Source organism: Vicugna pacos, chromosome 2, assembly GCF_048564905.1.
Source record: "Vicugna pacos chromosome 2, VicPac4, whole genome shotgun sequence".
Lineage (NCBI taxonomy): Eukaryota > Metazoa > Chordata > Mammalia > Artiodactyla > Camelidae > Vicugna > Vicugna pacos.
In genome coordinates, this window is record NC_132988.1 from 46,833,904 (window position 1) to 46,859,516 (window position 25,613).

Below are 25,613 nucleotides of genomic sequence, written 5' to 3' on the forward strand. Positions count from 1 at the left end.
AATGAAAATGAGCAAACTACAACTGCAGGTAATAAAGGAATTACCCAAACATAATGTTGAAAGAAGCCAGACATAAAAGAGTACATACTCTATGATTCCATTTGTATAGATTGCACACTACAGTCGAAACTTATGTAATTTAAACTATTCTGATGTGAGAAGTGTTGAAAGTCAGAAGAGTAGTTACCCTTGGGGAAGAGATAGTAAAAGCACAAACCAAGGCAGCTTCTGAGATTCCGGTAATGTTATATATATTTTTTTTAATATATATAAACTTTTTTTTATTGAGTTATAGTCATTTTACAATGTTGTGTCAGTAATGTTACATATCTTGATCTGGAAGCTGGTTTCATATAGTGCATTCATTTTGTGGACATTCAACAGCAAACACTTCTGCTTTATGAACTGTTTGGTATATACAGTACACTTAAAGTTAAAACTCAGGAAATTACTATCTGTATTTTAAAAACACTCCACTACTTACTTGATGCTAAGCAAAGAAAATTACTTAACCTGTGAAGGACTGTTTCCTTATGTTGAATACCTACTTCATAGTTACTGAAATGATTAAAACATCTTATGCTCAAAAAATGTTATCTTTCTTTTCCACTCTCTTATAAGCTGTGGTTTCTATTTAGGTCTGGAAATAAGGGTAGTATCTCCAAACCAAGCTCTGCAGCAGAAATAAGTGTAACAACTGTAATAACCAAATATGAATAAAGCTTTGACTAAAGAAGAGGTGTCCAGTCTACCTTGGAAGGTTGGTCAGTTTGGCTTAGTAGAGAGCTCCAGAATAATCTCAAAGGCAGCAGTGAGGATCAAAGAAGAATAATTCCAGTCAGTCCTAACAGCCAAGCCCATCATCACCAAGTCACAATTGGATCACCCGCATGTTTAACATTTGCACATGAGGTTTATTGTTTATAAATTATTTTACCAAGATAGTCCCCAATTTACAAATAGGCTGTTTTCATAAAGTTAATTCATAAATTGCTTCTTTTGTGTGTGCAAAATACTGTATTTTCCACTGAAAAGAGATTCACAGCTGCTGGTTTATTCGCCTAGACTAGTTCTTGAAAGTGTACTTAATAATTAATATTACCTGAACTCTAGCACAAATGATATTAGCCTACATCCAAAATTTATAAAGTGTTCTTAAAGGAAAGCATATAAATTGCAAATTGAAACACCTCTATTTTTCTGCATAGCCCCCTTCCATCATTGTGGGTCAACTTGCAATTGTCAAGCAGGAGCCTTAATAATTGGACTGAGTTTGAAAGTTAAGTAAAATTGGCATTTCTGCAGGGGTTGGTGACTTAGGATTAAAGAAAGAAATTTGAAGCTGAGAAGGTGAAATTGCAATTCAAGAGAAGAGTGAAAAAGTCAGGTTTTGAGTCCTACATATCCTTCATTCATGTGATGTCAGCTAACTCTTTTAGAACACAAATACTAGTTAGCTTCAGGAAAGATATGTTGCGCAGAATCATTAAGGATTCAAGATCTCTGAGGCTGGCCTGGTGTCAATGATTAATAGAGGAAAGGTACTTTTAGTTTCAGAGGAAGACTTCTGTGATGTTCTTCCCTGAATTATTTATTTTTAGATTTGTGTGTATATACAGGTATATGTATATATATTTTACATAAATCCCTGAATGTGATCATATTACATACTTGACTTTTCTTTAGCATTTTTATATTTTGCTTTTTACATTTCACCTTTACCTCTCCCCTCCTTTCATCTCTCCTCCTCTTCATGCAAACCAGCCCATTAGAGATAGCTCACATCAACAAAAAACATGGTATGCACCATTCGTGTCCTCTGCATGTCCAAATATTTGCACACACACAGAACACATACATAGACATAAACATACATAGGGCTTTTGACTTTTTAAAAAATATTTCATACTCTTTACATCTTTTTTTTAACACCACCTCATTTAATTCCTCCAACTCTACAATGTAGCTTAAATTCATCCTTTTTAAAGGCTGCGTAACAGGATGTCAACATTTCACAGTGTATATAGAACAATTTATGTGGCTACTCGTCTATTGCTGTGTATTCCAGTTTTCTGCCACCAAAAGCCATGTTCCAACATTCTTGTATATGTTTTTTAATGTAACATTGGCTTTTTTCTGTAAGTTATATCCCCAAGAGTGAGATTTCTGGTCTCTTACTCAACTTATTTTCATAAATGTTGCAACAAACTTAATTTTCAGCAACATTTGAGTACCCTTTTCCTATATTCTTGTCATCAATCAGTGTTATCTTATACACCTACTCTAACACATTTGGTAAATGTAAATCGTATCTTACTGTTCATCTTAATCTGCATTTCCCAGACTAATACTGAATTGGAGCATCTTTTTATAAGCATGTTGGTCATTTAGTTTCACTCTTCTTTGAGCTGCCTCTTCACGTTCCTTGTCCTTTTTGTCATTTTTCTGTTGGATTATCTCTCACACTTCTTTTCTTGACAAAAACTTTAGTCAGGTTTCTGAACCTTCTCCTAGGCCCGTTTGGGCACTTCCTTGTAAAATTCAGTTTTAGCAAGAACCCTGCTAAGTCAGTTTAACCAGAACCCTCCACCCTTGATATCTGGTCAGGTTCCTTGTCTAATCACTCCGGCCTGTCTTCAGCAAAGATCCTGTTAGGTTGGGTTACCCAGACTCCGTCTGACTCTTCCTTGTATTTCCCTCTTAGTTGTCTTCTACCTCTGATCTCCACCCTGCTCCTTTGCTACAAATTCCTACTTGCCCATCCTGTTATTCAGAGTTAGCCCAATCTCTCTCCCCCCGTTGTAAATTTCTATTGCAGTGCTCCCTAGACCTATCTTGATGGTCCTAAATAAAGTCTGCCTCACCACTTTTAACAAGTGTTACTGAATACTTTTTCTTTAATACTTCCTGCTGGGTAAATTGGAAGAGCTCCATGTATATTACAGATATTAGCCCTCTGTTTTTCACTTTGCAAAATTTTTTTTCAATTCTATTATTTGCCCTTCAGTTTTATTTATGGTAACTTGTGCCAAACTAAATTTGTGAATTTTCTTAGTCATATATATTTCTATGTACATGATAGAAGATGGAGTTTTAGTTTCATTTCCTTTTCGATGGGTAACCAACTGTATATGCTATATTTATTAAATAATTCATCTCTTCCTACTGAAAAACTGTAGGTAGATAGATATATAAATATGTATCTCCTTTATCTATTTCTAGATCTATTCTGGATTCATAATTCTTTTCCATTATCTATTTTACTTATATTATTATCAATACCAGAATGATTTAATTTAAGTGGTTTTATATCTTTCCTTGATATCTAGGAGGACAAGTTTCCCTTGTTTTTGCTTTTTCAAAATATTTTCTGGCTACTCCCAGTCATTCATATATATAATTTTTCAGATCTGTTTTATCTAATTTCAAAAAAAAATTCATTTGCAGTGTGTATGTTTATAACAAATGACATTTTACAATATTAAATCCTCCCATGCAAGCATACAGGATGATTCTCCATCTTATGTCATGTTTATTGTTTATATTACTGTATTTCTTGCATTTTTCTTTTCCTTAGTTTTACCAATTTATAAAATTGCTATTAATTCAGTTTTTCTCCTTAATAATTTGGAAGTTCTACTCTAATTCATACCCATTAAGAATTATTTCCTTGTCCCTGAATTCAGAATCAAGTACCTTCTTCTCTACCATTGTTTGATAACAAAGTAAGAACTATTTCCCTGAGAACTCTCTCCCCACTGCATTATACCCTCAGCTATTAAAATAAGACCTTTAGAATACTTTGATTTCCTCCCTATTCTTTTCTTCTTACCCCATCTTCCCTAGGTAAGAAGTCTTTGGAATGCTTTTCCTTTCCCATATTACCAGATTTTGCTAAGATAGTTAATTATTTAATTCAAAACTTTCCCCTTACAGATTGCCCTTTCTGTTTCAAAAGCCCTTCTTACCATTTACATTGTGTATTCCTGGTAGTTTATCATTATCTCTTTTACCTAATACACAAATAGAAGGTTCATTCCTCACCATTGTTTTCTCTTCTCTAATCTTCCTCCATCTTTCTAGTTAGTGCCTTTTCCTAATATACTCTGATTTCTAGCCTAGTATCCCAGAAGTATTAAGTTCCAGACATGGTCTTCCATGAGCCATCTGCAATAGCAAATTCTAGCTCCTCAAAATAATCAGCACAGTGAATATAGGGAAATAATTTGTTAGTTGATAATGGGGCAGTTGAATCGTAAGAATAGCAAGGCACTGAAGCTGCCATATTACACCTGAAGCTGGTTGTTTGACTTTTCTGGATGACAGTACATGTGTATCTGTTGAATAGACTATTACTGGTGATAATCAAAACTTGCAACAAAAGAACTTTGTGATCAGAATTAGCTCTAAGTAAAATAAATGATGTCAAGAAAGTTCATCTTTGGTATCCTGCCACCTTTCCTACTAGATGCTGTAATTTACAATCTCTCCTCACGTCCCTCCAGGTGCCCGATCTGTACGCTATTCTCACTTAGAAGACAAAAATCTCTACTAAACTTTATATTTGAAAGTGCTTTGAACATTCAAGATAATTTAAACTTGATATTTTTGTGCAGCTGGCATTAGAGCCCAATTAGTACATACCATCCCAGGGCATTAGTGATTCACCTCTAATACTTACCAGCTCTGATCATAACTAGGTTTACTTTTCCAGATAAAATTATCTCAATTAGCAACTTCAGGCTTTCTTTTTTTAGTTATGTTTATCTATATGCTGCATTTTTAAATATGGATTTGCTTAGATTTTCCTCTTCTACTGATTTTCAGGCAATCACAATTCTTCTACAAAAGGCTAGTGTTTTTAAGTGGCACTGCTATTTCCCATATTCTCAAATTTTATTTAAAAAACAAGTTTCTTTTCATAAGCATCTGAAGATTTTTACTGTTAGTTCATATGCTTTAAGAGAAAATGTTATCTTTACATATGAAAACGGAAAGTTATAGAAAATCATTCTCTTTTGCTAAACTTATTAAAAGTGACTTTTAGTTTGCATTTTTCATTAATCTTTTTCAAAGAGAAATCAAATTGTGGTGTTGATTTTGGATGACTCCTGCACTGTTCTTTCCAAATTCCCCAGGTGTGAAAAGTTGAACAGGTTTTAAATTAACAAATATCAGCCAAATATCTTAGGGCTGAAAAGTTAAGTGGATGCATATATTGAGAGCATTTCTCTACTGGGATGGATAATATTCTAATGAGGCATTTTAAAAGAGCAAATGTAAAACTCTGTCAGAGTAGCCTTGATATGAAGGCTTACCATGTGAATGCCATTATAGAAATGAGCAGACGTTAACAACTGCTATTTGAACAATTCTGTAGGCATTATATAGTAATGGGACAGGCAAGAAGAGTAGTTGCCTCTTCATTAAAAAGGATTATTCTTTTTTCTTGTAATCATTGAGCCCCGGGCTTGTTTCTGCTGCTGTTGCTAAGGACAATAGCCTGCCAGATAGGAAATGATGTTGATGAAGATATAAAATAACACTTACACACGTATTTTACTCAAAAATCGAGAGAATTGGGAATAGTGGGTGTTAGGAGGGGGGTGGGAGTAAGGAAGGGGAAGGAAAACAAACAAGGGAATACATAAGGGTGAAAAAATATACTATATAATAATTAATTCACATTGTGAAATTTCAGCTGGCTCACTTTCAAACTAACAATTATTTCATTGTCCTAGGTCCTTTCTCCCCCTACCTCTTTTTTTTTTTTTAGAGTTAGACTCCTATGAATTATCTCTGCCAAAACTTATCCAAAGTTAAAACCATAAGCATAAAAAGTACAATAAGCAAAAATGTGCATATAAATTATTCTTTTTCATTCCAAACAGTTGGTATCTGAAAAAGATACAGTTTTGTATAGAGGCAGATCAGCCATCAGCAACTATCTTTCTTTTCATTGTTATTGTAAAACTTGGGGTTATCATCCGAGAAGTACTGCAAATGGGGTATAAGTATAAAGTTGCTCCTGGTTTAAAAACCTACCTACTTACCTACCTATCTACCTATCTGGAACTGACTTCCTTCATAGGAGACTGTCATTACAGGATCAGTGACCTCAACAACAGTGCATGACTCAAAGAATCAAGGCACATACATGGTTCTTTAGAAAGGCAACTGCTCCCAGCAGCAGCAGACTAGTTTTGCCAAGTGATTCTTCCTAAGAACTTTCCCAGAAAAAGAAAAAAAAAATTGATAGATTCTCTTTGTAATTACTCCAAAGAAGTGTTTAGTGATCTCTCTCCCTTTAAAATCTCTTAAATACTCCAATTAAGAAGCTACCCTAAAACAAGATTACACTGTATAGCACAGGGAAATATACACAAAATGTTATGATAACTCACAGAGAAAAAAATATGACAATGAGTGTGTATATGTCCATGAATGACTGAAAAATTGTGCTGAACACTGGAATTTGACACAACATTGTAAAATGGTTATAAATCAATAAAAAATGTTAAAAAAAAAGAAGCTGCCCTAATCTCCTTGCATGAACTACTAGAATTTAGGGTTTTTAAAAAAATGTATCATCATCTCTCCCTACAGTTTAAACAAAAGAGAAGTTAAATTTCTTATTCAAATTAAAGAAACCACATGACTAACTGAGAAAGAAAGTATATTGTAATGGAGAAAAGCCAAGAATTAGAAAGATCTAGGTTTCAATCTTAGCACAGGCATTTATGTAAGTTTTCTGTTGATTCTTTGGGGTAAAGATTTTACCTCTAGGGAGCTAAATTGATGAGACATGTGAAAATACTTCGTTAGCTATGAAGCACTACATATCTTACTAATAATTTTATAATAAAATCCATGAGTAGACAGACATTATTCATATATACCCCTAAATTTGTTAGAGAAGGAAACAGTTCTTCCTTAACTAAAAAGCTTCCTCCACAAAACAGCAATTTGCAATATTATTGTTAGTTGATTTACAGTAATTTGCTTCCCTAGTTTTAATTTTGTATCTTGGTGATGAAGTTTTAGTTTTCACACCACTGCACAGCACTTAGAACCAGCACTTGTATCACAATTTATGTAGCTAAAACACAGCTAATATTGCACACTTTGATCATTTTTTTGTACACGTTGATATTTTTTATATTTTTAAAGGTACAACATGTAATTTCCCTAGAAAATTGAGGAAGTATACTCATGTCCTTTTAATGTCCCTGTTATAATCAATAGTAAGGTGCTCCTCTACCCATCAATAATTTGAAAATAGGATTGCTTTTACTTAGGTTAAACTAACATACAATAATTAGAAGTACTGTTTTCCTAGCCTAAGACAATTGTAAAACTATTTGAAACTTTATCAATAATATTAAACCAGTGAAAGGGCATCAATAAACCAGCACATAAATATCTAAAACATGGATTTCAGTGAGGGTGCAGGGAGGGAAGAAAAGCTTCGGTACAAACCATCTCTAGTAAGAGAAGAGATACTACATCCGGTATAAAGGAACAATCAGGTCTATTTAAAGACAGGGCCTCTATAAAATATTCCTTAAGAAACTCTTTATTTTATATACACCAAGTAAGCTTCTGAATAAGAATTCACCTTCTTAGGAAATGTGATACCAGGAAAGGAGACAGAAGAGAATAAGAATGCTAGTTTCTGGAAAGAAACATCCCATTCATAAATTATTAACATAATATACATCTTCACAACTAAACAAGGTAAGTTCCATTACTATTACCATCTTACAGATGAGGGAAGTAGGTATACAGAGGCTAAACAGTTGACCAAGAGCATACATGCCTTTAATTTGGAGAGCTAGAGTCAAAACTGGGTAATCTGGCTTCAAAACCAATCCTACTAATCTCTATGTATTTCTTAGCATCTCTGAGAGTCATTTACACATGCAGGTTTTTGGACCCACAAGCTAAGACCCAGAGTGGGACCTCGTTAAACTCACTAACATTCTAGGCCCTATACATACCCTTTATCTTGCTGACATGCTTATTAAATTTGAATGTTCGGTAAATGGTATAAATGAGAATTTACATATTTTTTTAAAGTAACAATAAATTCTTTGTTTGGTGGGCACTTAATGTTCTTGTACTGTACTTAATGTTCTTCACAGAAACAAGGCAGGAAAAAAATTTCCAATTCTATATAAAAATTAACATGTACTGAAAATTACTCATCTCATAAGAATAATACACATGGAATTTCTATATATAAGAAAAATTAGTAATGTCAACATTCCTTGTAAGATAGTGAGCCAACGTTGCATAAGAAAGTTATCTTGGGGGAAGGTCAGCTTTTTCTGCTGGTTTAGTTTGCAACACATAAATAGATGAACACATAAGTAGATGTTGAGAGACACCAGCTGTTTAGTCTGTGACCTAACACCATCTCCTACTGCCGAAATCCTTAAAGGGCTGGATACCAGTTAGAAGCCAGAACAGTTATGTCCAATTCACTAACAATGCCATTATTTTTTGTTGATACTGTAAGAGCTCTCTCATCCCAGAAATACAAATAAAATAGAATTAAGTTTTCTGTAGAAATAACGACTGAATGAGGCTAAGTGGATAATTTGATTAATGCTTTTATGTAACTTGAAAAACTGGGAATAAATATTTCAACTATTTAAATAGTTGAAATAGTCTATAGATTATATTATAATTATTTGTAGAAACTAAATATAATTGGGAAAAAATCAGAAAGTATAGCCTCACAAAGACTGCCAGAGTTTTTATTCCCAGAAGTATAACATATCTTGAGTACAAAATAATTTTTGAGATTTATTTGTGTTCAGTTATGAACAGATGTTAATGATGCTCTGTTAATATTCAGTTTTTCATAAATAAAATAAAATTTCTATGATGGTACCACGTCCTGGCCTACCAGAACTCCATGGACATAAATTAAATAAATGAACTTTAACTAGACTTTTTATAACTCAGCATGCAGTGTTGTTTTACCTTTCCTTCTTATTGCAGGCTATAAATAGCGACAATACTAAAATACTGTGTGTATGATTTTCCTTTTAAAGTAGTCCTACCTCCACAGATGCATTTCTTTTTTGGTATCTCAGTCATCATCTCAAGGCTGGTAAACTTGAAGCTCATAATGCCTAAGTTAATTTTCATTGTTCCTACAAAATCTGTAAGATGAGTAAAAATAGGCATTTGACACCTTAATACTTCTGTATGTTAAGTTTTTGGCTATAATTTCTTTTAATATATTGACTGTATGATTTTCCTTTTAAAGTAGTCCTACCTCCACAGATGCATTTCTTTTTTGGTATCTCAGTCATCATCTCAAGGCTGGTAAACTTGAAGCTCATAATGCCTAAGTTAATTTTCATTGTTCCTACAAAATCTGTAAGATGAGTAAAAATAGGCATTTGACACCTTAATACTTCTGTATGTTAAGTTTTTGGCTATAATTTCTTTTAATATATTGACTGTATGATGGTACATAAAAAATAAAATACATTAATCTTAAATGCTCTCCTAAACATAAAAGCTATAAATAATCTTTTACTAAGTATCTAAAGAATCTTTATAAGAAGCCACCTAGAATAAAAAAATAGACTGCTGCTTTTATGGTCAATTTACTGGAAACTACACTGGCAACACTTTGCAATGTGTTTATTCTTCAGAGCTAGTCAAAATCTATTACTAATTGTTTTGCTAAATGGAAAGAAAAAGTTCGGTACAGAGTTGGAAATTTCAGTCTTTTAAAAAAGTCACCTTAAGTATACTACCAGTCTGGGTTACTCTGGCAAGCAATAGCAATAATATTCAAATGTCATGTCTTCTAGCTTTTACGATATTCAGCTCTCTAGAATCAACAGTTGGTCATTTTCAATATTATTAAAATATGACTAGTTAATAAGCCTGACAAAAATTCTAACCTGCCATTCTTAAAAAGGAGAGTACATTTATAATACGGATACACAATATAATAGAAACCCAAGGGCTTCCAATTGCATGCAACATGCCCCTACAAATAAGAAACTACATATTAATATAGTTCAAGTTATCTAAAGGTATAAAGAAAAAGCAATGTGCTAGCCAACATCCCCCCTGAAAAACAAATCTTCATGAAATACAGGCAATTTCCTCCCTATATTCTAAAGGGTCAAAAAGCATAGGCAAAAATGAAGCATTTCTCCAATCAATTGAAAACAATATATATCAAGTAAAACATTAGTCAAGTCTAGAAGAGAAATAAAACAAAAATAGGCCAGTTATATTTTAGATACAAGTGACAAATGTATTTTTTTTTATTGTTAAGTTTTCCCCAAAGTATTTCAGTAACTGAAACATTTTATTTTATTTTATTCCACTGTTGGCCATAGTTTGAGCCCTACAAACTCCCTTCCCTTTCACCTCAAAGGGAGCTCCTTTGTATGTAGCCACACACTCCTCATTAGTGTAAAGATCAGGCTGGATCTGCTCCCAAATCTTCTTCTTAGGATTCAGCTCCTTGTCAGGCTCTCCTGTTCGGGAGAAAAAAAATTACGTAGCTAACATATCAAATAAATTGTCCATAGAAAAACAGTATGGAGTTTTCTTACAAACTAAAAAAAGAACTACCATATGATCCAGCAATCCCACTCCCAGGCATATATCCAGAAAAGACGAAAACTCTAAATCAAAGATACATGCACCCTAAAGTTCATATAAGCACTATTTACAATAGCCAAGCTATGTAAGCAACATAAGTGTCCATTAATAGATGAATGGATAAAGATGTACGGTATATATACAATGGAATATTACTCAGCCATGAAAAAGAATGAAATATTGCCAATGGACCTAGAAATTATCAAAATTATCATCCTAAGTGAAGTCACTGAGACAGAGAAAGACAAATTTATGGTATCACTTATATGTGGTATCTAAAAAAAATACAATTTAATTTATTAACAACACAGAAATATATTCACAAACATAGAATATAAACTTATGGTTATCAAAGGGGAGAGAAATAAATTAGGAGTATGGGATTAACAGATACACACTATTATATATATATATATAAAAAATAGATAAACAAGTTAATACTGTACAGCATAGGGAATTATATGAAAAAAATACATATACATGTACATATACATATATAACTGAATCACTTTGCTGTACATCTGAAACTAACACAATATTGTAAATTAACTCCACTTCAATTTAAAAAAAAATGCCCACAAAGATTTCCAGTGAATTGGGTTGGATGCAATTTCTGATCCTCAGACCTTTAACACTTATTTTATTTTTAAGATGTCAGCAGTTTATATTATTGTTTGGTAAAATATTTTGTTATTTCCTTACAAATATTGAAGATATTATTTTAACTCTTATTGTAAATAGTTCTGCCAGTTATATAGCTCAGTAAATTTATTCCCTAAATGATTAGAATGAAAACATAAGATACTCATTTTATCACTATACATAAAGATAGTACAAAGATGAGACCATAAATTTGATGTGTTATATTTTTACACATGGCAGAAACAGCTTATGCCTTACTGTATGTTTCAACATACAAAATCAATGACTAGATTGCTGCTATAGTATATAAAGATTTCTTACCAATACTGGCTTAAATATTGGAGTCATCGAGCTAAATGTAATAACTACTCTGGGTTTCATCTGCAGTCCATTCCATGTGGTGAGATGGACAGAGAAAGGGAGAGTAAAGAGTAAGGAGACAAGGACTAGTATTATCTAGCCACCAGGAATATATGTTGTTGCATGCAATTTTAAATATAAAGAAACTGAGGCTTAGAGAAGATAAGCTGCTCAGCCACACAATCAACAAGCAGAGTCAGATTTGATACCAAAAACTTGCCCCCTAATAGACTATGCTTTAGAAAAGAAACAACACTCTTACATGTGGATACTATCTTATCTCTTCTCTTTATGGTAGCTCACACTACTAAGTTTACAATCAATAAAAGTAAATACATTGTAGAATAAATGTGGTCTACCCTTAAAGACTACCAATTTACCAAGCAATCTCTCTACTTAATGAATGATGAGGAAGTAGAGAGTAAAGTTTAATATAACATCATTTAAGTAGCTGGAAAAGTACAGTAATATTTGGAATGAAGAATCAGCTTCAAAAACAATGAAGAAAAGCAATGAATCTCTTAAGTGTTAGCTTCAAATGGAAAACGATTTTCCTGGAGGTAATAACTATTAATAAATATTACTGAATATCTATTCAGTAATAATAGAAATATAACTTTCTAGATCATTTTATTAGCTCTCAGAAACTGCCACAAAACTGCAAGAATATACAAAACTATCCTCTGAAACATAGGTTTTCAGAGACGATGGAACAGTTGATTGAATAATGTATCTATAGTAGAACAGGCAATGAAACCAAAACTAAGACTGACTAGTATAAAAGATGATTTTTCTTACCCCTTTAAGATCATTTGATGATTTGACTGGGCAACAGAAAAACTAATTAATAAAAGAATAGAAAAAAATTTCAGTATATAAAGTATAAAATTTTTATTTTTTGTTTCTCAACTGTTGCTTACTCTAAGAGCATAATCCCACTTTGTGCACAGATCATGTGGGGAAGTAAACATTCTAGAATTCTGAAAAGCTGAAGGCAGACACATTGTTCAGAGGGCCTGCGTACTAACTTTGAATCCACACTCCCTATATCCACCAAAAGATGTTGACAGACAGATAATGAATTCAAGTAGATCATCCCCAGGTTTGTGTAAAAGCTTCTAATCAAGACCATACATTGTGTGGGTAAATTTCTGCTGACTGCAGACATATGCTCTGAGCAGTGCAGCAGAAAATTAAGCTTATCAGATCCAGGAAGATATTAACATTGTATAGAAAGTAATATTCATAACAATACATAACACTTCCACTTACATGGTGCTTACTATGTGCCAGTCACTGCACTATGTGCTTTATGTGTATTGACTCATTTAATCCCCTCAGTGTATTAAATGCTATTAATTACCCCCATTTTACAAGTGAGGAAATAGAGGCACAAGAGCTGCAGCTAAGAATTTAAAATACCAGGCGGGTAGCTAAGTGTTTAAAAAATTAAACCTCACAAAACTCACAAGAAACAAATACCATGAAAAATCCCTTCTTATAGATGCAACAGCTGAGGCTCAGAAAGGTTCCTAGGTCACCCAACGCTGGTGGAGCTAAGATCTGAAGGTTTTAAAGTTCTTACACAAGACTGTCATAATTTTCCAGAAACAAAGAATTGAACTAAAAATGAACTAGAAGTTAATGAGAGGAACCTCCAAATCTCGACTTTTGTTTTGTACACATAAGGCTCAATACCTGAACACCCTGAATGTGGCTGGAAGGCTTTAGCAAATCAGTAAATGAAACTGATTCACACAACTAAAAATTTGAGATTGCATTAAAACCCATCACATTATGATCACCAAATATAAATCAGAGCTGAAGTCTTGAAAACAGTGCTAGCCTCTGGCTTACTCAAAACATTTCCCAGTAACACACTGTTTGGTAGGGTATAAAGTCAGTCTGAAACGAAAGTTTAAATCACCTCCCATGAAAAGTTTACCTAGTATTTTAAACATTTAAAAAAAAATAAACTCTATTTTCCAGAGAAATCTTTGATCATGCCTGTGTTATATCCTTCTTATAAATCTTATTTTCCTAATTTTCTTCTCTTTCTTTCTTTTTTTTTTTGTTATGGCTATCCAAAGAAGGTAAGTGATGATATCAATAAAAGTTCTTAAAGCTAAAAACTGTAGAGCCTCTGTAATTGCTAAACACATACCAATAATCATCATTTGGAAATACACATATTGCAAGATAACTCATCTTTCAGAGATTATTTTAGGCCTACTCATTCTAAATAAAACACATAGATAATAGGAACTAATTCAGAGAAAAGTCTGTACAGATGTAAAAAGCTCTGACTACCACCTCAGCATTTAAAATCTACAAATAGTAGTAAATATGAATTCCAGAGATCCAGGCTTTCACAAGTCTGGAACAGAAGCCAAAAATTTCATTTTAATTAGGCCATTCTATTGTACAAAATGCTCACTGATCATCAGCTTCTCTGATACCTGCCAAGGCCATAAAAAGCTTAGCACTAACTTAATTACTTTATGTTTCATTAACTGAGCTTTTGAATTATAATAATTGTTAACTACCACCTTGTGTGGTACAAACACTAAAGTATAACATTGCAAATAGGGGGTCAATCACTTTTACAAAACTAATTAATAGAGAAAAGTAGTTTTTGACAGGAATGATCTTGGCAGCCATGAAGGCAGATACTCAGGTCTATTCTCCAAACACTGGTGGGGTTTTTTTGGTGTGTTTTTTACATGTTTTACTAGCATGTTTCCTTCATTAACCAATTTATTGACCTCCTACTCTATGTCTGACATTTTTCTGGAATGTAATTCCAGACATGTTCAGAAAAAAAGCAGTTAAGCAACTGGGAGAGTGTAGTGCCTGAGGGATGAGATGGGAAATACTACGGGAAAAAGGAAATCTAGGTAGAAGATTGGGAGATGCATTTTTTCCCTTGGGAAATGTTAGTGAAGACTAGTAGGTATAAGTGACTGAATAATAGAGCCAAGGGAATGAACATGGAAAGAAAAAGAGAAGAGGTCAAGCATGGAAAAAGAGAAAAGGTCAAGTGTCAAGGGACAAGGTTGGAGGCACTCTAAGAGGTCAGGGAGGTAAGAAGAATCAGCAAAGGAGACGAGCAGAGTAGCCAGTGAAGCATGAGGACCACCACGCAGGTGTGGTGTCAGAAGCCAAGTTAAAATTAATTAAGGACTGAGAACTAGCCATGGATTTAGCTAAAGGGAGTAACTGGTGACCTTGACAAGAGCAGTTCTGGTGGAACAGTGGACAGAGAAACCTCATCAAAATGGGTTTTACAGAAAAGAATCAAATACAGACAGGTTTTTTTTTTTAATTTTAAGAAACATTTTATTAGTTTCAGGTATACAACATAGTAATTCGATATTTTTATACATTATTAAATGAAAACTGCAATAAGATCAATTACTATCTGTCACCATACAAAGTTGTTACAATATTGATTATATTCCCTACATATACATTATATCCCTGTGACTTACTTATTTTATAGCTGTAAGTTTGTACCTCTTCATTGCCTTCACCTATTTTGTCCATCCTCCAGCCTCTTTCCCCTCTAGTAACTATCAGTTTGTTCTCTGTATCTACAATTTTCTGTTTTATTTGTTTGTTTTGCTTTTTAGATTCCACATATACGTAAAATCATATGGGATTTGTCTTTATCTGACTTATTTCACTAAGCATAATACACTCCAGGTCCATCCGTATTGCTACAAATGGTAAGATTTCATTCTTTTAATGGTTCAGTGATATTACATTGTGTGTGTGTATACATATATATATATATTTCCCACATCTTTTTTATCTATTCATCTATCGATGAACACTTAGGTTGCTTCCATATCTTGGCTATCATAAATAATGCTGCAATGAACATAGGAGTGCATATATCTTTTCAAGTTAGTTTTTGTTTCCTTCAGATAAATATCTAGAAGTGAAATTTCTGGATCATATGGTAATTCTACTTTTAGGTTTTTGAGGAATCTCCATACTGTTTTCCACAGAGGCTGCACCAATTTACATTCCCACCAACAGTGCACGAGGGTTCCCTTTTCTCCACATCCTTACCACATTTACAACTGACTCAAAAAATACCTAGGAATAAATTTAACTGAGGAGTTGGAAGGCCTGTACTCTGAAAACTGTAAGACACTGAGGAAAGAAACGGAAGATGACACAAATAAATGGAAAGATACATTGTGTTCATGGACTGGAAGAATCAGTATCGCTAAGGTGTCCATACTATCCAAAGCAAACTCCAGATTCAATGCAATCTCTACCAAAATTTGCATGGCATTTTTCTTAGAACTAGAACAAATAATCCTAAAATGTGTATGTAAACACAAAAGACCTTAAATAGCCAAAGCAATCTTAAGAAAGAAAAACAAGGCTGGAGGTGTCATATTTGAAACTATACCAAACTTGAAATTACACTACAAAGCTGTAGTAATTTTAACAGTATACTGTCACAAAAACAGACACAAAGATAAATGGAACAGAAGAGAGCCCGTGCTCAAATCAACAGTTAATCTGTGATGAAGGAGGCAAGAATACACAATGGGGAAAAGACGGTCTCTTCCATAAATGGTGTTAGGAAAGCTAGACAGCTACATACAAAAGAATCAAACTGGACTCCTTTCTTACACCATATACAAAAATAAACTCAAAGTGGATTAAAGACTTAAATGTAAGTCCTGAAACCATAAAACTCCTGGAAGAAAACACAGGGAGTAACCTCTTTGATATCAGTCTTAATATTTTGTTAAATATGTCTCCTCAGGCAAATGCAACAATAGAAAAAATAAACAAATGGGACTACATCAGACTAAAAAGTTTTTGCACAGTGAAGTAAAGCCACCAAGAAAACTAAAAGGCAATCAACTGAATGAGAGATAATATTTGGATATATATCTAACATATATAAAGAACTCATACCACTCAATAAAAAAAATTATTTTTAAAGAACAAATAGGTCCAAAAGTTAAAGACTCTTGCATATGATACATGCTTTGTGATTCAACATTAACATATATTTATTAATAAGACTCAATATCAATAGAAATAAGCATGATCTTAGAAGTTAAAATCTGAATGCAAATTCTCATTTATCATTAGACCAAAAATAGTGCATTCTCAAAAAAAAAAAAGGGGGGGGTGTCATAGCCTTTGTCTCCTAGCTATAATACTATTTTCAAGTTATTTTTGCTTGATGCTTTAGGGACCAGTTACCATATTTAAATACTAAAATTTATGGCTTCACACATTTAAGATTAAAAAAAAAGTAGTGAAGAGGTTTTTAGCCAGTGTTATAAAAATATTACTTGGCATCTTCTAAACCCAATGGAAATTTTTGGTTTTGTAGTTGGAGAAAACAGCTGTTAAGTGTAAAAGCTTATTCAAAGCCAAATAGCAATTCAAAGGTTTGAGCCCCAACTGCAGTTTCTATACCATACTTAATATATACAACATGATATATAAATCTCTAGACACTGAGTACATCTAACTTCACATCAAAATGTACCAGCAGACACCTTAAGCTTTAAAATGTAAAACATATGGTGAAAAATAAAGCACTGATAAATCATGGCTCTCTCTGGGAAAAGGAAGAAGAAAGAATTAAGACTAATGGTCTGTTGCATACATAGTATTAACTGTTATTTCCTTTCAGATTTACTGCTACAGAAGCAGTAACTGATATGGAAGCATAAGCAAGATGAGTATTAACAGACCTCATGTCTCTAAATGTATCAATTATTTGATGCTGTTCAGCTTGGTTAAGCATATTATAATTTATAAGAAAATAATTCAAACAACCTTATGGGCCCCTTTAACATTAGGTTTTCCTTTCTTTCAATTTACAAATATTTTTTGTACATGATCTATATATTCATATGCTAAGACACAAGGAGAAACTATAAATATGGAAGAAATATCACACTTTGGAACAATGTAAATATAAACACACAAATAGCCAAACAGATTGAAAGATTAAAAAATATAGCAAAGGCAAGAAACCCATACTGGGTTATTAGCATCTCTAATTTAGTCACTGAGTAACTAAAAACAACAACAACTGTCAATAGACTTAATAATAACATTCAAATTAATAACAACTGATTCAAGTGTTGAAATATTAACCCATTAATTCTATGAGACAAGGGAATGAAAGTTGTCATAGAAAAAAAAGAACTATAAGCCTTCTCTAACGGAATAGTCCATATGAATTCATAGTAAGCAGCAATCAACAAACAAAAATGCTAACAGTATTAGAGGTTCAGGCACATCTACTGATCCTTCTACAAACTCTAAATAGCCTTAAGCAAGTAACTAAGTTTTGATGGGTCTCAGTTTCCAAATTTGTAAAATAGTGGGTTAAAGTAGATGATCTCTTCCAGTTCTAACCATCTACAATTTATATCAAAAATAAAACTTAAAATGTACTAAATCATAAGTATTTAAGTAAAAAGGAAGGCAAATGTTAATCTGAAAAGGTAAACCAAGATTTGGGGTTTTTTTCCCTCAATATATGACGAATCCTAAAAGAAAAAAGTTGGTTATTATTGTTATTCCATTCCAACTTAGTGAGAGACTTCTAAACAATTTCAGGTTTGTCACATATACACATGACAGCTTATCCAGAAGCATGAAGTCTGGGGAAGTGTTTTGATATCCTGGTAAGTAGAGTGGCAATCATGTGCTCCTAGAACCTAAAGTCATCATGCTGCTTCGAGAAATGATTCAGACTGGGATTTTCCCCAAACCTAATTTACCAGAGAAAGTTCTAAGAGCACAGACCATTATGATTTCCAATCTAACAAAGTTTAAAACATACACATGCAATCAAAATCACGGATACTTGTTAAATAATTTCCGTAGTTTTTAGATTAGTCTACTTTGGATTAGGAGTGGAGAGCTGACTTTCAAGGAAGCTAACTCATGCTTTTATCCATTTTTTTAATCTTATTATTCCAATGTTAAAATTGTTCATATCCTAGTATTTCATCAAACACAGTTAACACAGGATTAAAAAAAATAGGACTATACAATCACATCAGCCTTGCTATTCCATTAAAACTCAGCTATTTCTACAAGTATGTCTCCAAATCAATTCTGACTTTTAAATCTAATTCTACTTGTTATCCTAATTTATTTCTGCTTTCCCTTACTCAAGTCAAATGAACAGCTTCTGTAAATGCAGTCTTTTAATTTCTAACTCTTTTTCCTCTTACGAGATCTTCCCTCTTTTAAGAAAGAAATATTTTTCTACATCTGCCAAGCATCCTTTCTCTTCTGCTTCAAAGACTTATCTGAAGAAACTTTCTCACACATTATGGAGCTTCATCTGTCTCAGAAGCATTTTATTGGAGAGAATAAGCAATATGAAATGAAACTTCCTTTTAGGTTATAAAAATAAGTATAAATTTTGACTGAAGAGATTTTTCTCTATACCCTCAAGTCTGGTAAAAGCATATGCAAGTATATGATTAGACAGACTTAGAAAATTATACATTTTTCCCTTCCTGTCTGAACTTTTTATCTCTTCATTTTTCTGTATTGCATTCTGAGACAATGCACAGCTTAAATGATTTTGCAGCACATTAATTTGTTCTCTATCCACATTACCCTCTTCTGCTATGTAGGTATCAAAATTAGTATTTCACCTAGGGTAAAATCTCTTTGGTGTTTTCTGTAAACTGAGTGTTCATGGGAAGAGGGTGATTAGATGGTTGTACTCAGTGTGCCAACTTGAGTCAATCTCAATAAACTTGATAATAATATCAGTAATAATAGTCATTTAAAGTTAAAGACTTGTAAGTCATACACAGGACTGATTTTAAATTTAAACATTCCAAGTACAGCTTTGAGAACAATAATTTCCAAACTATTTTAAATAAGGACTAATAAATACTTACCAGGGAAAGCATCAAAAGTAATTCTGTCTCCAGGAACAGACCCATTGGGAGGTGCCAAGATTTCAACTTTCTCTGGTGAGCTAGCACACATCACCATTGCTTGGGATACTACTCCCCTCATCTTTGCAGGTTTCAGGTTACAAAGTAAAATCACCATCCGATTTTGCATCTGTGTGAAATACAAACTGATGATTAAAGATGCATACAGCTTTAGAATAATCATAGCTAGAATACATTAAAGTACATCTATATGCTAAAAAGCAAATGTTCTATTTTTGTGGCTGTTTTTATTTTTATTTGTGTCCCAAATCTTTTAGGTTGTTAAGTTTTATATCAACATGAAAAAAAATTCTACAAGCTGCCAATACATTATAAATCAAAGAGCAAAGGTAAGGCCTTTCACTTAAGTATTTATTGAATGAATAAATAAATGATTGAGTAAAACAGATTTGGTTTTGAATAGCTACCACGTACTAGCAATGAGACTATAAAGTTGATCTCCCTGTATAAAGTCGATGAAGCAAATGATATCAAAGATTTGTCACAAGGATTAAATCATAACATGTATGTAAACACTTAGATTAGCATTAGCACTAAACAAATGCATAATCATTTTCTCCTACATGTTTGTCATTTCCAAAACTATGCAAGATTCGTTTCCTAATTTAAAAAATACTGTTCACTTAACAATTCAAGCAGTATGCACACTACAATTAAACTTAGGGCTATTTCTACAACTTATTATAGAAAAAAACAAATTTCTTTAAACTTCAAAAGTTGAAGTCTCTTAATTTTTTCCCCAACACACAAAAATAAGAAACACAGTTGTTTAAATTCTTTCAACAGGTTTAAAATAAAAGAACATATGAGAACACAATCACTATGGGGCAGGAGAGTGGGTGAGAATTCTGGATAAAAAAATTTTACAAATAAATGTTATGTGTAAATTTACCTCCTAATTCTATGATTAAAAAATATAAGCCTAAGAATCGAATGTAAAAAGCCCTCTTTTTGGAGGTCTTCATGAATTAGACTCTTCTTCAAACAAATAACTGTAATGTCACATAAATGAGAACTTTAAAAAAAAAACATAGCAAATATGTATAAGAAAAACAACAGGGTTAGCTACATACACTCTGTTAAGAATTAGATGATAGCTGGGGATATTTATCTCAGAAAAATAGACAAATGTAGAAAATCTGGCATGCAATTTTGGGGCTAAGTGCTGTTACTTTATAGAATGCTTACTAGTACTGACTTGATGGGTTAGATACAGATGTGTATATAAATAACTTTGCTTGTGGCTGCGAGTGGCAGCTTTAGGAAGAGAAGAAATAGTCTGCAACTTATAAGAACAAAGATGAAGTCCCATTGAGGAAGAGTTTTTCCAATTTGAGCTGGCTCAAGATCAGTTGGTTCTTTTCTCCAGGGCTCCTTATGAATCTAACTTCATAAGTACTTATGAAGGAGCCCTGGTCCTGTACAAAATGAATGTTAACAAGAAAAAAACAAAACATGTGCCAAGTTTATCTTTTTTTCAGAGATAAGAGAAATTTCTTCAGTGATCTCCTTAATTCCATCTTTCTCCCCTCAACAAAGCAACCAGATGATACTATTAGTATGTGAGACAGATCATGTTACTCCTTAGCTCAAAAATCCTCCAATGGCTTTCATCTCACTCAGCATAAAAGCTTAAGTCTCTACAATGATCTGTAAGACCTTTTATTATTTGGCACCCTCATCTCTGATTTCATCTCCCATGGCATTTCCCCTTGCTTACTCTGCTACAGTGACACTGGCCTCCTGCTGTTCTTCAAACATCCCAGGCATACATCTGACTCAGGGCTGCCTGAAAATGCTCTCCCACCAGACAGAATAACTTGTTTTCTTCATTTTCTTAGACCTTTACTTAATATCACTTTCTTTGGCACTCCTTGGCCACTTTATATAGACAACGTCTTCCTAGCCTTAATACTTCCTAGATTCTTTCCCTACTTTACTTTTCTCCTGGTATTTATCATTATGTAACATAGTATGTACTATAATTTTCTGACTCCCCCATTGGAATATGAGCTTCACAAAGGCAGGGTTTCTTGCTTTTTTTTCTTTTTAAACATATCTATCTATCTATCTATCTATCTATCTATCTATCTACCTACCTACCTACCTACTTATCTATCTATTTTAATTCACTGTTGTCCCCCTTGCCTAGAATAATTCCTGGTACGCTGTGGGTGCTTAATAAATATCTGCATGCAGAAACATGAATGAATGAATGCAGGAACTTGTGCGAGTTCACAATGCCAATAAGCAACAGAGTTGGCAATGAACAGAGGGGCAGACCATCTTAATACTGAAGTCTATGGTCTTTGTGATATCTTTGAAGCACCATGAGGCAGAGGAAATAGGTAGATAACTCAAATTACTAAAGAAGATGTCTAGAAAGAGCAAATTAAAAACTATTACTGTCTTTGATTCTTTCCAATGTCATTGGAAACATATATATACATTTAAATACTTAAGTAATAAAATACAAAACATCCAACATTGAATGAATAAGTAATACCATTAAAAACTGCAAGTTCGATTTTCATGATTCCCTTTCCTCTTTATTCTTCAGGTATGAAAATACTTCTTGAGTTATTAAGAAAAAAAACCCTCGTTCTCTTACTTTTAGATTGGAGCTGTCTGAGTTTATGTAACAGTGAGTTTTAAAAAATCAAGGAATGATAAAATTCCATGATGGTACAATGAAGATGAAAAAAATACATATTATATTTTATACAAAACACCAATATAAAAACATTTTTGAAAATTGAGAAAAAATAATACATCTTTTCTTCTTTCCATGATCATGAATTTGATCTTAATTTATACATCGTTTACAAGTTTTTGGTAGTTACATGAACTTTTGGTGGAATTAATTACATTCAAATGAATCAACTGAATTAACCAATATTGGCTCATGTTGAATGGTAATCTGATACAAAATCATATGAAAAATCATTCAGAAAGAGGGAATGAAAGTGACATGTATATGTAGAAGTAATTTTAGCTGTTCAGATTACCTGTTCAAGAGGAACATGATTCACCAGGCCACTGACAACTGTTCTTGGGGTTGTTTCCCCAACATCTACTTCTTCCACATACAAAGAATCTGCATCAGGGTGTTTTTTGGCCGTGATGATACAACCAATTCGAAGATCAAGACGGGAAACATCGACAGGCTTAGAGTCAGTGCTTCCTGCTACTGATTGCTGCTTTTTCTCCTTTTTCTCTCCTAAAAAATACTTACAAATGAGTAAACATCGGAAGTAAAACAAAAATACACTATGAAAAATTCCAAAGCATTAATACTGATGAGTTTAAAAGAAAAATAAAAGTGTTTATCTCCTATATTCACTTACATAAAAACAAAGGAAAGAATTATTCATATCATAACATCTTAATTCTATTTTAGCTGTTTCTCCATTGAATACCTGTCTCTCTAGCTGACGACATAGTGTAGACGTTCGTAATCTATGGCTCACAGACCAAATCTAGTAAAGTTGTCAAACAGCTTTACTAGAACAAAACCATATTTATTAATTTATGTATCGTTTGGATGCCTTTGTACTACAGCAGAGTGAAGAAGCTGTAACAGAGACTTTACAGCCTGCAAAGCTTATTAACATATTTACTAAAGAGCCCTTTACAGAGAAAGTTTACCTATCCCTGAAACAGCCATGTAAAAAATTTTTTAAGATTTACTGTGACTCTAGAGAGTGAAAAATTCTTTATTTATAAAGAATACCACAATCAGTAGCCAATAATAGAATGAACTACAATCAAATATAATTTCACTGATAAAATGTTTCTCTCATCAGTTAAACACACCAATAAATCTACAGTGAATTTCTCCATTTCTTATATTTCCCTGAAGACTTACTAGGGCTTTAGGTTTATCCACAGCAACTATCTGAGGGGAATAGAATACTTTATTCTGATTATGTTTTTAAAATTTTACTACTACTTATATGCTTCTAATATAACTTTCATTAGCAAAAGATACTTTAGCCACTGAATCAAAACGCAACCTGTAAAGAGTTCATATTCCCTAAGTTTACATTTAGCTTCTCTGGCAACAAAAAAAAATTTTTTTAAGTAAAACAAAATAAAAACTTATTTATCTTCCAACTACAAGGTTGAGATAAGGTAACGTGGCTTCGAAGCATCCTTTCTCAACTGTATCTTTGTTTCATCTTTGAACAAATATTTACTGAGATCTAAGACACAGCAAATTGTAAGATTAGTGGCCCACACTAGCCAGGCACTAAAAATCTCTTTTAAGACAGATGTATACAAGGAACATGTGATAAACATTTCATACACAAAAAAATATAGAAACACAGAAAAGAGTAATTCTCTCCACTCTCCAGAGTGGGAACAAATGATTTTGTATAAAGGACATTCACAATTTATACAAAGATAGTTTACAAAGGTGGGTGTAGAGCTAGTTCAAAATAATGGACAATTTTTAATCTCATTAGCATTTTTTTTTAACAAACACCATTTTCCATATAACATTCTAGGAGAAGATTTTTTTAATGGTAAAGACATAAATGATACAAAAATGTATGCATGATTACTAGAAAAAAACACACCAAAAATCTTAATAGCAGTTGCCTTTGAGTGATAAACTATATATTTACTCTAAAATACTATACACAGTATAACAGTACGATATAAGTATATTCATATACATTTTTTAACTTTAATCTACCACCTGAACATCTGAAATACCTTTATCAGCAATCCATATTACAGAGGTGATTGCAAAAATCAACATCTATACCAAAATTCTGTTAGTCATCATTAGGGATTTTATAAATGTTTTGCTGACAAATGATTGATGCTCATATATGGCAATACAGAAAGACTATATGAGCACTAAAGCCCTTGCATGAGCAGAATTTTGGAATCTGGCAATCTTAGCAGCCAAACATTTATGGAACAGCCCACTATTCCAGCAATGTCCAATACAGGAGCTGTCAACCCCATTCAGCTATTTACATTTAAATTTAAAATTAAATTAAAAATTCAGTTTTTCAGTCATACCAGACACATTTCAAATGTTCATAGCCACATGTGGCTATTGGCTACTGTGTTGGATAATGCAGCTACACAAAACAGAAAGCTCTATTGGAGAGAGGCATTCTAGACCTAGACCTCCAGTTGGACTTGCGTGCTCCCTCCTCCCACAAAGGAAGGTTTGGTTGCTCCATTTGACTGGAAGGTTGACTGATCCTGTAGCCACAATAATGCACTCTCTTTGAGGAGGGAACTCACCAAACTTATAAGAACAGGATGCATGATAAAATTAATAAAGTGAAAGAATAAGCCTGACTTGCTTCCATTGTAACCATTACCACCCAGTGGTGAAGTTATGTAAGAAGGGATGTCCAGGCCCTAACTACTTCTAACAGAGGCTCCTGATGCTTACCAAGAGGAACTGACAAGTGTTAGATGCTAAAATGGCTTTGGTTAGTTCATAAACCCCTCAACCATTTTATATTTTCCAAAAAAAAATTTTAAATGAGTATAAGTATTATGAGAGGCATGCATAATGAATTACAATAGCACTTTTTAAGACATATTTGGGGAAACAAAGTCTAGAAAGGAATAAAGGAGAGAAGTCAGATTTATGATTGAAAACATAGCTTCAGCAGCAAGGTAAACTAGAAAGCATGAGGCTTTAACATTAATTCAAATGAGATCATGAGAACCTGAGCTACCTGGAAGCACCTAACAAAATGGAGGCACAGAGCTGGGCTCCAGATGTGTTTTGGTGGTAGAAATTACAGGCATACCCGATTTTATTGTGCTTCCCTTTATTATGCTTCAGATATTGCATTATTTTACAAATTGAAGGTTTATGGCAACTCTGCATCAAGCAAGTCTCTTGGCACCATTTTTCCAAAAGCACTTGTTCATTTCATGTCTCTGTCACATTTTGGTAATTTTTGCAATATTTCAAACTTTTTCATTATTATTATATTTGTTATG

General features: G+C 33.0%; 1 protein-coding gene across 2 annotated transcripts in view; it reads right to left on the reverse strand.

The window, feature by feature from the left end:
• Window positions 1-7,558: 7,558 nt before the first annotated feature.
• Window positions 7,559-25,613, reverse strand: part of AIMP1 (aminoacyl tRNA synthetase complex interacting multifunctional protein 1) — a 36,589-nt gene continuing 18,534 nt past the window's right edge. The window contains exons 5-8 of one of the 2 annotated variants that reach the window (XR_012059758.1): window positions 22,637-22,848; window positions 19,569-19,737; window positions 9,290-10,517; window positions 7,559-9,173 (exon numbers count right to left, since the gene is read on the reverse strand). Coding sequence is in view for 1 of the 2 variants with exons in the window: in XM_006216164.4 (XP_006216226.1) it covers window positions 10,351-10,517; window positions 19,569-19,737; window positions 22,637-22,848 (548 nt within the window). In the remaining variant the exon portion in view is untranslated. Of the gene's footprint in view, window positions 10,518-19,568; window positions 19,738-22,636; window positions 22,849-25,613 lie in introns of both variants that reach the window. The other variant, XM_006216164.4, reaches the window with a different exon arrangement.